A 14,241-nucleotide genomic window follows, 5' to 3' on the forward strand; every position below is an offset into this window, starting at 1 on the left:
CCCTGGGGTTCAGCGATCTCCTGAGAGGTGGTTGTTTCCCAGAAGGTCCCCCTCTACCTGATCTCTGTAGCCTGAGATAGTGGCAACAGATACAAATTACCAACATTTCTTTTCTTGTTCAGCTGCTGGTCTGGTATAGGTAAAGCAGAAAGGGGTGCTTTCTTGCTAACCACTCGGCCCTACTCCCCTTGGTTTGCCTGTCTTCTCCCAGGAGCCCCTTTTCCTGACATCTGAGCTGGGGAAAAACATTGTGAATAGCTTCTTCATACTGTTAAAATGGCATAAGCCTTAAAGCCTGCTTTTCAGCGCTCCCCGTTCCTGGGTCTTTGCCCATAACCTCCCATGCCCAACTATTAAGTAGCTATTATCTAATGGATACTATTGTAATAATGTGTATTAATCTTAATAATAACGCGTATTAAACAGTAGGCATTAAGCATGTAAAAACAACGATTCACTGGTGATGTAGGAGGCAGGATCAATCCATCAGTCTGCAACAGATCCATAAGAAGATGGTTCCCAATCCAAAAAGTGCCCTGCTGCACTACCATCCTCCTTTTTTCCCCTTCACCTCAAACTGGCTAACCAAGTTCTGACACCCCACTGCAGATCCAAAAGCTGTGTGTCACAGCTGTGGAACTACCTCCAAGTCTTCTGAATTCTCAGCAGACGGACTGCTTTGATTGGTTGCCTCTTTCTATGATTGGAGTGATGGAATGGTTATACCCCAGTGCAGTGCAGTGCAGGACTTCTGTGGATTAGGCTGTCTGTGAGCACAAATGTAAAGACAGGTGTAAGCGCTGGGTGCTCACTCTCACATACTGGAATTGTTTGTGCTGTCCAGGAATGTGATCCATAATGACAGGAAATATCCTACAAGCAGAAGTCAGTAGCAGCAATAAACATTCCTCAAATTTGTGAGGCTATAGACTCCACTGTAGGTAGATTATATTTATGACTTTTGAACCTCCTCTGCTATTAAGGGACACATGCACAAATCACATATTTTTGCTCAGTGAGAACCACTGGCTGCTTTAATGTTTGAACAATAAGGCATATAGAACATCAGTGGAGGGATGGACTATAAAAAGTATTTTGGAGAAATAGTATGAACAGATGTTGTATTTATTGATTTAAGTTTGAAGAAAAACAGCTTCAGGGAGGCTGGTCTAAACATTCCTTCCTAATATGGGAGTTTTCAAAGCAGCGCAGGATCAGAATTTCAGACTTGGCACATACTTTGTAACAAAGATGTGAGGTCTGTTGCCAAGGTAACACATTTGCTATTGTACTGGTCAAACAGGTGCAAGTGGAGGGTATTTTTCTGAAGCACAGTTAATAAATTAGAGGAACAGCTTTTGTTATATTAGCTCAAGGCCCAAGAAACACACCAAGGACCAGCACTTGCCATCCACTCATGTTTATCTGAAGATGGTGGAAATGTTAGTTTATTCATCTAATCATGACAGAACATTCAAAATGTCAAGAGCTTTGGGGCAAGCTCTACTGAAGAAAAGACACATGTAGCCATTAGCAGGTATCTGAACAGCTAATTAAAACTTGGAATGTCCCACAACTTGTTTGATATTGGGGCAAAATAGCTCTTGCCAGGGAAAACAGATGGATAATAGTCTCAAATTAACAACAGATATTTGAGAATATAGCCTTGCTAAAGTGCCTCTGAAAATGACATGGTGGTATTGTATTATTTGTTCTAACTATGAATTTGCCTGTGTTTGGAATTTCCAGGGGTCATTGCTGAGTTGAAGTTGACTTTGGCTGAAATCCTATATACACTTTCCAGAGTGTAAGCCCCACCGAACACACCAGAACCTACTTCATAATAGATGTACTGTACCTAGGACTGCCCTTTTTTTTTTTTTTTTTTTAAGTATTAATCCTTGGACCTGGTTAAGCAATTCTAGAAGTTGAGTTACGCGATGCAAGAAGTTTCAATACTTTAAAAAGGGCAAATGTTCCTGTACCGGTGTACCAGGAGGGTCAAGGAGGGCAAATGTCCTGGGGTGCCATCATGACCCCCTCCCCCACCTGTTTTTTCTCCCCCCCCCTTAAGGCCCTTTGACAGTGCCTTAGGAGGCCTTCTTAGTGCCAGGGAGGCTCCAGAAGACCTTCTGAAGTCTCCTGAAGACCTAAAAACATCACTTGCAGATTTCAGCAAAAACTGGAAGTGACCTTTTTAGGCCTTCTAGAGGCCTCAGAAGGCCTACTGGAGGCTGGGAAGGCTGAGTGGAGCCTCTTCTGCCCTCAGAGGGCCTAAAATCTTCACTTCTGAAAACCAGAAATGACATTTATAGGCCTGGGAGGGTGACATTTTGTGATCCTGGCCCTGGGCAGCACAGGAGCCAGTAGGATGTGTTCCTGTTAAACGTATGGGGGGTAGAGGTGTGCATCTACATTTAACCCATACTTGATGCTCTCACTGTTCTGCCCTTCTCATCTTTGTCTTTACCTAGTCAATTTGGCACAATAAGTGATCAAATATCAAACTATCCCATGATGTTACTAATTTTTTTAAAGATGTCATGTGGAATGGCTGTTTCTCTGTGAAGTTTTGAAACTTAAACTTCTTGGTGCAAGTGATAATGTTAAATTTCCCAGAAGGATACTTCCAGAACTAGCATCCAAACCCAGCATTCTTTCCCAGTAAGATTTAGGAAGCTCAATGCATTATATGTTATTGCACTGTGAGTTTTCCTGCCCTCCTCTCTGTCATTGGCTGTCACTGGATAAAAAAAATTCTCCGTGTTGTGGACGCAATGGCCCAGGAGGGTCGCAAACGTACCATAAATCACATTTGCACCTCCTCAGGAGTCGGCTGGGCTGGCACAGGGACACGCGCCAGCCCACAGAGGCTGAATCCAACCTCCGTGTTGACTTGGGCAGGGAATGTTGCTTCAGCTGAGCTTGGCTGATGCAAGAGACTGGGGTGAGCAGGGAGAAGGCGGGGAGGAGACGGGAGGGAGGCATTCCAGGGTGGGCAAGGGCGGTCCCAGGGGCAGGCAGGGAGTAGGAGGCAGGGCTGGGACCCAGCTGTTATGCCAGACCCCAACCCTGTTCCCCAAGCAAGCCGCTCCACTCTCCTCGGTCTTATGCCACCTTCTGAAGTGGCTCAAGTCTGAGGAAACCCATTGGGGCTATGGCGGCTTACATGGGGATAATGGGAAGAGTTTCCGCTTGCCTCCAGCTGAGCCACTTCAGGCCCCAGTCTTGTGCTGTATACAGCGTAGGCCTCCTCGTCTGCCTGTTCCAGCGCAAGATAGAATTGTGCTGTGTCATGTGTTGAAGGTACCTAAAGAATGACCTCACATAGAGTTACACATACAGATAGGTGTTTGGCTAAGCTACTCTCCATGCTGCAGTGCTGATCATGTGAATCACTTGTCTGTCCAGATAGGGTGTCTCAGTTTCCTGAGTTTCAAATAATCCTGATACTCATACCTTTTTGCGTACACATTTGCAACAGCATTATGGGAGCAAATGCTGATTGATTGGCAAGAGGTTTAGCATGGACAAAAGGGAACTTTTCACAGAATGCATCATCAGTCTGTGGTATTTGTTGCCACGAATGTGGTAGCTGATCACTAGCTTGGATAACTTTAGAGGGGACAAATTCATGGAGGACAAGTCTACAGAAGTACAAGTTGATGAGAGCAATTGTTGCCAGTTCAAATCAAATCAAAAACTTTTATTGGCATAAACTGTTGTCAGTTGAGGATCCCTGCCCACCTGCTCACTTCCTATCTATGGGAGGAGGATCAAAGAAATGAGTGTGGTGCATAGCCTCCTTCCCTGCCAACACTACTACTTTGAATGGGACTTTGAATGGGACAGTGTATGCTGGAAATCCATAATGCACTGCTCCTTTCAAACCAGAAGTGGCAAGTAGGAAGGAAGCTGTATGCCGGGCATCTGGTAAATAAAGGAAAGGGAAAGGACAGCTGCCTCCAGATAGCTGCCTGTCCCTTACCATGAGGTTTTTTGTAAGTGTTTTTTCTCCCTCTTTCCTCCAGGAGGAATGAAGGGAGAAGGGGCTGTCCGCTATTGCAATTCTGACTTGGTGAACAAGAAGAGGATCGGAGCCCTATCAAAACAGGAGGGCTGGTGAGGGTGGTAGACCAGTGTGCTGGGGGCTCATTGTGTTGCTGCCCCTCCAACTTTATTATTCCACATAACTCAAGTTGCTTCACGGTAAGGCTCTCCTGGTCAACATGAAACTATAGCATGAACTAATAGTAAATATTGGTAACTGAAAGTTTTGATTACTACATAACATAATCCATTGTGCTTAGTCTTCTTGAAAATCTACCACAAGTATAAGCTGAATTAATGCTGTGAATCAGAAGTACATAGTCCTCATTATACATGTGGCCCATTAATAATCAAATTTGAGTTGCCCACTTTAACCTGCCTATGTTTGTACCTCTGTGTACCTCTCCAAGGATTGCCCTGCTTTTCATTGGCCTCAGGCACCTTCCAAGAGGAAAAATTTTCTCTCTCTTACTAATAATAATATATTCAGTAAATTGTATTGCCCATTGGCTAGCACTGAGACCATCTAAAAATAGCCAGGAGGATGAGCAACTAAATATAATCCTCAAATCCCAAATACATTTAAATTGGATAGCTAGCAATTCTAGTTTGAAACTCATGTAATAACCCACTCCCTTCACTTCTCTTGGTCTCTTGCAGGGCATTATTAGGGGGTGCAGGGAGTGCAGCCTGCATTGGGTGACACACACACGGGGGGGGGTGACGCGCCCTGAGGAGTTGACACCACCAGTGATCAAAATTGCTAAAATCACAGTTTGTAGGAAAACCATCATGTCGTATACAATTCAATGTGTAATTTACAGCAGAATGCAATGAAAAACACCAGAGTGAAATATCTCAATTCTATCAAAAGTTAAGACCAAAAAACCAGAAAACAAAAATGCAACTGTCTTATGTAACTAAGTGTGCAATACTGAGGTGCACTTGGGCCTGCACAAGTCCCTAGAACAGGGAGGAGGTGGGAGGGAGGCATTCTGGGGTGAGGGGAGGGCAGTCCCAGGGGTGGGCGGGCAGGCGGAGAGCGGAAGGTGGGGCTGGAATGTGGCAGATACACCTGATCCTAGCCCAAATTTCCGAATAGCACAGAGTGGCTGCAAGCCACTCTGCTCTCTTCAGACTTATGCTACCTCCAGAGGTGGTGCAAATCCAAGGAGACCCATTGGGGCTACGGTGGCTTACCCAGGGGTAAGGGGAAGAGTTTTCCCTTACCTCTGGCTGAGCCACTTTGGGCCCCTGTCTTGTGCTGGATACAGCGCAAGCCTCCTGGTCTGCCTGTTCCTGCACAAGATAGGATTGAGCTATAAATGTACATTTCCTTAATTCAAAATGGACCAGTAAGACTGATTGTACAAAGAGCCAATGAGATGTTGTTATGACACAGCATGGAACCAATAAGGTGTTAGTAAGGTGATACCCTTGGGGGGGGGGGCTGACACCACTAGTGACCAAAAATGCTAAAATTGTGGTTTGTAGGAATAATACCATCATGTTATATACCATTTGATGTGTAATTTACAGCAGAATGCAATGAAACAAGCTGCTTTGAAATAGCTCTAGCCTATCAAAAGGTATGGCCATAAAACCAGCGGGCAGGGTAATGGTATATCACCACGCCCACCACCCGGGTTGTTGCTCCCCCAATGCATAGAAGGATGTCCATTATGGGGGTGATGTGCTGGCCTCCCCCACCGGGTAACAAACCCTAGTGATGCCACTGGTCTCTTGTCTGCCTATTTTTCAAACTGAAAGTTCCCCTAATCCTGAAGCACAGGTCTTTACTGCAGATGGGGTCACCGCATCTTTTCCTTGTTTTCTTCCTGAGTTGGTGTTATGCTAAATGTACACTCTAGTAGGAGCCGCCACACTGAATCCGTTCAGGCAGATGCTCTGATTCTGAAGATGTGGATTTCACCTCTTCCCCTACTAACTCCATTCCCTTCTTATCAAGTGTGTATGTCCTGAGGCCGCTATGCTGAGACACATGCTCTTACAAGCCAAGCAATCAAGGAAAAAAGAACCAAGAAATGCAGAACAAGAGAGGTTAGACTGGTACACAGGAGGAATCGCTAGAAGAAAGCGGCTGTCATGAGGATGCAGAGATTAATGTTAGAAACCAGAAGATGTTGGGACTGCCCTGCCCTACAATTGCACATATGTGCATGGGGGGGGGGGGCTTGCTTGCTGTTACTCTGTCATGAGAAACTATAGTTTGCACATGATCAGGGGCACAATATTTTTATTCAGATGTCGGAGAACTGAGCCCTGATTTAAATTCGTTGGTGCCCTTCCCCAGTTTCATAAATAAAGGCCCCTCTTGTTTTACATGGGGATTATATTTTTGGAAAACAGTGTGTATCTCAAAAACATGTAAATAACTTTTTTTTTTTTACCATAGGAAAGGAAGCAAATGGTACAGGTTAGGGTTTGCCACTGCAAACCAAGCCCCTTCCTTCTTGCATTTATACTCAGCTCTACTGCAACCAAGGCAATGGTGTGCAGTCCTAGTGCATGATACATCTCACATGTCTATTTTTCAACCCAGAAGTGTTTGGATGCAAGAGGAGGTGCACATGATTTTCAGATGGGGACCTGTTCATCTTGATTTCCAGAGCAAGAAAGGAGTGATAGGTGCTCTGGTGGTTCACTGTTTGTACACACAGTAGTATAGGACAGGATGTTGTCCTGTGCTCAGGAGTGGCCTGAGCAGAGCTATCCTTGCCAAGGTGGGTCACACTGAGGGTAGTAGGAGGGGAGAGTGTGGGAGCCTCTCCTGCAGGAATGTCACCATTTGGCAACTGATCAGAGCTGCCCTTTGCCTCTTGTACTGACAACGACCCAGAGTTATAGCCTGGAATACTGTGAAGGTGCATGTGATCTTTTAACACTTGTTAGGTTTCATCTCAAGTTCCATTAGCTCTTTCCTCCTCCCTCCCCCCCCCCCCGAAATCAGGAAAGCACAAACCCTTGTTAGTGCATTTTTATAGGAGTGGCTCACAAAAAGATCCATTGCCATAAAACCATGATTGGGACTAACCAAGCAGTAGAATTGGTAGTCATGCTAACTAAGAATTGAGCCTCTGTGCGTAGAGGTGTTGCACACACAGCAAGTTTGATTGTGTTATTTCAAACATTTGCAACCATAAATTAGGTTTCGGTATTAATTTCACAGGCACGTTATTCCAAGAACATCAAAATCAAATGTGTAAAGTGAGAGGTGCCTGAACTTATTTTGGTCTAGCATCTACCTTTATTTTCCCCACAATATCTTTTTAAAAATTTCTCTATCCATGTAATGAAAGGTAAGAGTTTTCCCATCACACATCACTATCTTGGAACTCAATCCTATGCCTGACTACTCAGAAGTAAGCCCCATTATAGTCAATGGTAAGAGTTTATAGTCGGTATAGTCAATGAGGCTTACTATCTGGTAAGTGTGGATAGGATTGCAGCCTCAGGGCCCAATTCTATCCAGTTTTCCAGTGCTGGTGCAGCCATGCCAGTGGGGCATGCAGTGCATCCTGTGGTGGGGAGGCAGTCACAGAGGCCTTCTCAAGGTATTGGAACATTTGTTCTCTCGGCTGCATTGTGGCTGCACTGGTGCTGAAAAGTTGGATAGGATTGGGCCCTTAGTCTTATAAACAGTGCTGGGAGCCTGTCCTGAGAGAGACAATTGCCAGATGATAATTATTATGGAACGTGAATAAGTGTTAAGTGACTCGTATGATGTTAAGCTAAATAGATTATAAAAATAGTTTCCACAGTGAAAAGTCAGTTGCAATCAAAGTAAGTTATTTTACTTGGTAGGAGGACAATTTTAGCACTTCCAGAAGTTGATCCTCTGCTTGCTTTTGATGACAGAGATCCAAAACACATTGAACATGGTGTGTCCATCAGTCCAAAGCTTTGGCAAATATTATCTCACTGATGTTTGTAGTTATGCTTTGTTTGTTCACGGGGTTTTTACTTGAACTAAGATACTGTTCGTAAAGAAGCAGGCGGTTTATGTCAGCTGCAGTGTCACTTTCCCAGAATGGTATTACCAGGTTGAGCGTTTCAGGAAGTGCTGTAGCCCAGCTGTTGAATGTGCACCTTGTGTTTTGAAGGTTGCAAATTCCAACATGTCCAGAGAGTGCTGGGCAAGACTCCTCTCTGAAACCCTGGAGACTCTTCTTTCTGACTTCTGTCTGAAACTCAGCCACTGTTGAGCTAGATGAACCAATGCTCTGATTTAATATAAGGCAGTTTTCTTTCTTCCTTTTTTTTTTAAGTTTCTTCTTCCTATTGCTACAGTCTGATACAACAAAGAAAGCATTTATGTGTTTAGGTTGGCCACAACCTTAATAATTACATTGAAGCTGATCAATGTACCAAAGGGTCTTATTAACTGAGTTTTAAACAAAATGAATTCATAGCTATGAAGGCAGAGCTGCCATTTCAGACTTCAGTGTGGAGGGGACAACATGGTGTATAGATAACTAGGTATATGCATGTAAGCCAAACACTTAAGCACTCCAGAGGCCTGATCACACTCAGTCTGAACCAGGGACTTAGCTAGAGGAGAACTGCCCCCCTCTGCCCTACCTAAATGTCATCCCTGAAGAAAGGCTCTTGCTCTCCATTTCAGAGAGCTGATTCTCTCGCCTGTTAATACTGTAATTAGGTTAATGGCATTCACCTAGAAAAGCCTCAGGTCCTGTATTTCATTTGCTGAATCTGAACTGTCTGGCATAATGATAATTGTTATGGGCAAATTTTAGCATACATATCTCAAGCTACTTGTCAGATCCTGTTAGATAATTCTGGGTAACCTGCCACCAGCCAAATATCCTTTTCCTAATTACCACTTATTTAGAAGAAGCAGTATTCTAAAGTATTCTACAGAGACAGAACAGGGTGTTGAGGGTGTACTGGGATGACTATCATGAGAAGATTGCCAAGCATCAAATGGGGTCGTGATGCTTCCAGTCTTGATTTAAAAAGGGTGGTGGTGGTGGTAAAAATTAAGTACTGTCAAGGTTTCATTATGCTCCTCTGGACTTGAACACTAGATCAGTGTTTCTCAAACTGTTGGTCAGATTTCAGGTAGGTCCCCATTCATTTCAATATTTTATTTTTAATATATTAGACTTGATGCTACCATGCGATGTGACTGCATTTGGGAAAATGTTACAGACCTGTACTTTTAACAAGCTACTCTGAATATTCTTTTAACAATGATAGTAAATGGGACTTACTCCTAGGTAAGTGTGGGTAGTATGGCAGCCTAGGATTGTTAAAAATTTTCCTGCTAGATGATGTCACTTCTGGTCACGACATCACTTCCGGTGGGACCCGGTGCTAAATGTTTGAGAACCACTGCACTAGATGAATGATCTCAGCCCTCAATGTCAAAATGCATTCCACTGGAGTGCTAGGTAGGGCATATCCATGTAATTCTTATGTAGCATTCCAGGGGTGTGCTTTCCCCAACTGAACACTTTTGGTTGATGAAGTACTTGGATTGTTCCTCAGGCCACTTGGTTAAACCAAGGTTCTGCATTTTGATCCTAAGCACTGTAATACATACCTCCATTCATATCTGCTATTCCAGTGGGAACATTATAGGAAGCTCATTTTCTACACATTTAAATGTGTGAATGTAAATGTGTGAATTTTAATGTAAATGTGAATTAACATTTCTCTTGAAGCCTCAAATACAAGATATGCAATGGGGATTTCAAGCTTTTTTGTTGTAGCTCTTTTGTGATTTTGCATATTCATAAGATGTGACTTTGCTACTCACTGTTTTGATATTTAAGTAAATAAGATTTCCAGCTGCAATGAAGCTGCTATGACAGTTATTTTACTCATAAAAAAATACCTTGCTCACTGCAGAGCAACTAACTGCAAGTCATGACAGACTCTAACAACCTGAATCTCTAGGCCTGTTGGTGCAGTTTTCCAGGTACCAACATAATATAGGGGATGAGAGGTTCTGAGCCAGTTTTTATAAACCAATTTTGCTAAAGAGAAAATAACAAGATCTTACATCCCCCCCCCCACATAAAATAAGTACAAAAAGTAGGAGTGTGCAATATCACTTCTAAACAAACAATTTCATATATTGAAGACTATGAAGCAAAGAAATGATATTAAAAAAGACCTAACAGGCAGCCCATTGAAAAGCATATTTTACAGGTGGTTCCAATGTAGGATTTTTTTTATGTAAGAGACAAAAGCATCAAATGCAATCAGTCCTTAGAGGAGGTGCATTTGATAGATACATTTTTCCATTGTTGCCCAATCCTACATCATCTAGTATCAGGTAGGTATTCTTGGATGTCTTTCAGTATTGCTCAGTTGCTGAGTATGCTACACAAAGAAATAACTAAATATTTGTGTAATAAATCTGCTAGAAACTGAGCTCAGGCATTCAGAAGTGCCACCTCAAGTATAAAATGGATATCTTGATTGATGGTTTTTTTCTCTTTCCTGGAAAACAATATCCCAAAACATTTGAGGTCCACTAGGAAATGGTGTGGAAGGAGAGTTACAGTCTGCCTACAATTTACAAAAGGTATATTGTATCTAAGGCAGGTTTTTAAATAGATATAAAATACCACTGATGTAACAAAGGGATGCCTTTAATCTTGGCTGAGTGATGTGATTGGAATTCATTTCCTATTGCTCAAGCAACTTTTATCAAAAGAGAACCATACAGGGATGGGAGATGTGATTTACAGTAGACTGATTTAGAGTAGACATTCAAATTTCTAGTACTGTCTGAGAAACAATCAACTTTTGTTACAATTTAGAGCTGGGTGAAAGTGGTTTTTTATTTTTGCAGATCCCCCCCCCCCCCGGAAGGAAAAATACAAAAAGTGGTATTATGTGTTTTTATTCAAAGAATGCATTTTTATAAATCCCTTTAAAAGTGTACTAGGTAGATGATATACTGTCACTTGATGATGGACTCAAAGAAACATCTGACTGGCAACAGCTGAGCATAAAAGAACAAATTCCTTTGGAAAATAATCTTAGGCAACAATCCTATGCACACTTACCTAGGAGTAAGCCCCATTGACTATAATGGGCCTGAGTAGATATGCTTAGGATTGGGCTGTTAGTATCATAGAAAGCACTGGATGGTACTGTGGAGGTCATCTAGTCTGCCTGGTGCAGTCAAGATAGGAGTTCCTTAAGAGGAGGAAAACAGAAAAAAATGGATCAGAAGAGAAGGTGCTTGTGTTTGCTAGTAACTGCACACTCCTTTAAGATGTACCTTATCCTGCTGAAAGCTTGTTATTGATCCCTTGTTTGATCTTTACAGTGAAGATGTCTGCAAACGAGGGTTCACTGTCATCATTGATATGAGGGGTTCTAAATGGGACCTGATCAAGCCTCTCTTGAAGACCCTTCAGGAGGCCTTCCCTGCTGAAATTCATGTTGCCCTGATAATCAAACCGGATAACTTCTGGCAGAAGCAGAAGACAAATTTTGGAAGTTCAAAATTTATCTTTGAGGTAAGATCAAAAGCCTTCTGTAATTTATGAAGAATTTTGTTTGGGGAGAAGGTCATATATGAATACAGGTAGACCCTCATTATCCGTGAGGGTTCCATATCTGGACCACTCGTGGATAACGAATTCCTTGTGATATCAAATCATGCAGATTTCAGAGACAACTGAGCTCCAAACGTGAATGGAGCTGTTCTGAGGCCAGTGGAGGCTGTGCACAGCCTCTAGACCCCCTTTTTTTGCCTGAAAAGTGGAACTGCCCTTCTAGAACCTCTGGTGGCCTTTCTGCGCTCAACCTCCACAGGCCTCGGAAAGTCCCCCAAAAGTCTTGGAAGGCAACTTCTGGAAGCCTCTGGAGGCTTCAGGTTGGCCAAATGCGACTCAACGGGGGTCTGGAGGACCCGTGTTGAGCCAAATTCATGGATCAAAATTCTGTGGATAAGTAGGCTCAACCTGTCTATGGTCTTTTGCAATAAACTGAAATGTAGGCATATTGCACATTACTTTGGCATGTGGTCAGTTTTGTCCAGGTCATTGATGTGCATGGACTTGCACTGCTGCACAAACTTTACAAAAATATAAGGGGACTAATCTTCATCTGGAATCAACTGCAATGTCTTGGAAATGTATGCCTTACAGCATGTATGGACTCAATGCAAAAATTCACTGATAACTGTTGGTACAGCTTGAAAACAAGAGACAGCCCTGAGGCTAAGAGGGAAGAATGCCCTTAGAAGCAGTGCCTCTGCTGCTCCTCCTGCAGAAAAATCTTCTCCTCAGTTGACTCTTTGACACACAAGCAGCCCCAGTGTTAGCCAGGTTTACATTTATATGTTCCCTGGAGAATGCAGTTGGTCACAAGCTGTTGGTAAGCAAAAAAGAGCAAGCCTGACACTTGATTGACTAATGTAGATTCCAGGAGGTTGCTGTCAACAAGAGTGATGACCCAACAAGCTTCCTTGTCATTAATTCTGAAGTGCTTTTGCAAATTATTTTTCTTTTCTCGTGAAAAGATTGAATGAGCAGGCTGTGATTTTGATTGGTTGCGTCTGAAACTGAAAGAAATGTGACAGCTGATAGGCTGTTACCTTGTCTTTGCACATCCCTTTTCCCTTTCTGATGAAGTTTGATAATGTATTCCTATTCATCTCAAATCCTCCTGGGGGAACCTATCTGAATAATAAATGTATCTGTGGAACACTTTAAATAAAGAAGCCTCCTGTCAGACGCTCATGTTGAAAAGTCCGATTGTGACGGGGGAGAATAATTTTGAAATGGATTAAAAAACCCAGTGGGGAATCTTTGGCCTGCATTGACATGCACTGTGCTAAATTTAATGATCATGTCAAAACTTTAAAGGGGCACTGTTCAAGCTGGCAGCTCTAAAAACCTGAGCTGCCTTTTGGAATGGTTTGCTGCCTTTGTGTGTATCTCACTTCCTCAGTCATCATAAGGACAATACAGTGGAATGTTATCTTGTGAGTGTGTTAAGGTTTTGTTTTTTCCTTACTATCTCATGATGTCTTCAGTGAAGGGTGATCTTATGTTTTTAACCTGTTTTAACCTATTGTAAGCCGCCTTGAATCCCTTCAGGGAGAAAGGCGGGGTAAAAATAAAGTTGTTGTTGTTGTTATTATAGCAACCTATGCAGCGTAGTTTACATGCTGATAGAAGATATCACATCTGGGGGTAGAACCAGAAGTTACAGTCACCTAATGCTCCATCCCTGGGTCTGTTTTTTGTCCCCATAATGTCCTCTTGAAGCTTACCATGTGACACAACATCATCATCCTTCTGTGAGTTTCCTAGCCCCCATTACATACAATTAGTAGGTGTCACTGGCACTAGGGTGAAACCTGCAGTGTGATGCGTTTGCTTTGTGAACTTTTCATTGAAAAGTGGTATATAAATACTGTTAATAATAATGTCCATCATGCAGTGAGTTTTGTTGGATATTGCAGAGAACAAGAAACAGTTGATCATAATGTCTGGTTGCAACACAAAGGTGCAATGTGTTCTGGTAGATTTCTTTCAAACTTGGAAGAATATTCAGGGCTTGTCTTTATTTTGTTTACTGGATTTCTTAGGCCCCCCCCCTTATAAAATTAATATTAGTTACCTAAATTAAACAGCAATAAGTAAATAAATGATAATTCCATGTAAAAGCAACACATAGTGAAAAAAGGCATTCTCTTGTTCCTAGAAGCAGAAATTCAAATGCCTCTGAAAATAAAAATATCTTAACTGTTCAATGGAACTTATGTATATATATAGAAAGAACCTGTCTGTAGAAGTTGCCAGCTAAGCTATCCAATCCTCAGTGGGCCTCCCTGCAACAGCTAGGAGGAGAAAGGGGTGGGGAGGCTTCAGGAAAGGGGAACAGGATCAGGCGCATGCTATTGACATTGCCCTCGGATTCATCCTCTCCTGTAGTCTCCCTATCCCTATTATGCCCTCTCCCTGCCTAGTTTAACTCCCCCCTCATCCCCGTTCAGCCCTTCCCCACCCCTCTTGCTTCTTCTGCTGATTTACCTGCCCCAACAGGAGATCCAACTTAGCTACTTAGCATGGTGCCGGAAAGGACTTTATGGTGCTTTTTAGCAGTAGCCAACAGCAGAACAAGCATTCCACTGCCAGCCAGCCCTGATAGGATAGGCCATTGGTCAGAATCAGA

General features: G+C 42.8%; 1 protein-coding gene across 1 annotated transcript in view; it reads left to right on the plus strand.

Annotated features, from left to right (window-relative positions):
- LOC136645156 (kalirin) overlaps positions 1–14,241 on the plus strand; it is a 250,046-nt gene that overhangs the window by 45,991 nt on the left and 189,814 nt on the right. The window contains exon 4 of the mRNA XM_066621402.1: positions 11,381–11,573. Coding sequence (XP_066477499.1) covers positions 11,381–11,573 — 193 coding nt within the window. The remainder of the gene's footprint in view (positions 1–11,380; positions 11,574–14,241) is intronic.

Source organism: Tiliqua scincoides, chromosome 1 (assembly GCF_035046505.1).
Source record: "Tiliqua scincoides isolate rTilSci1 chromosome 1, rTilSci1.hap2, whole genome shotgun sequence".
In the NCBI taxonomy this organism is placed as follows: Eukaryota; Metazoa; Chordata; class Lepidosauria; order Squamata; family Scincidae; genus Tiliqua; species Tiliqua scincoides.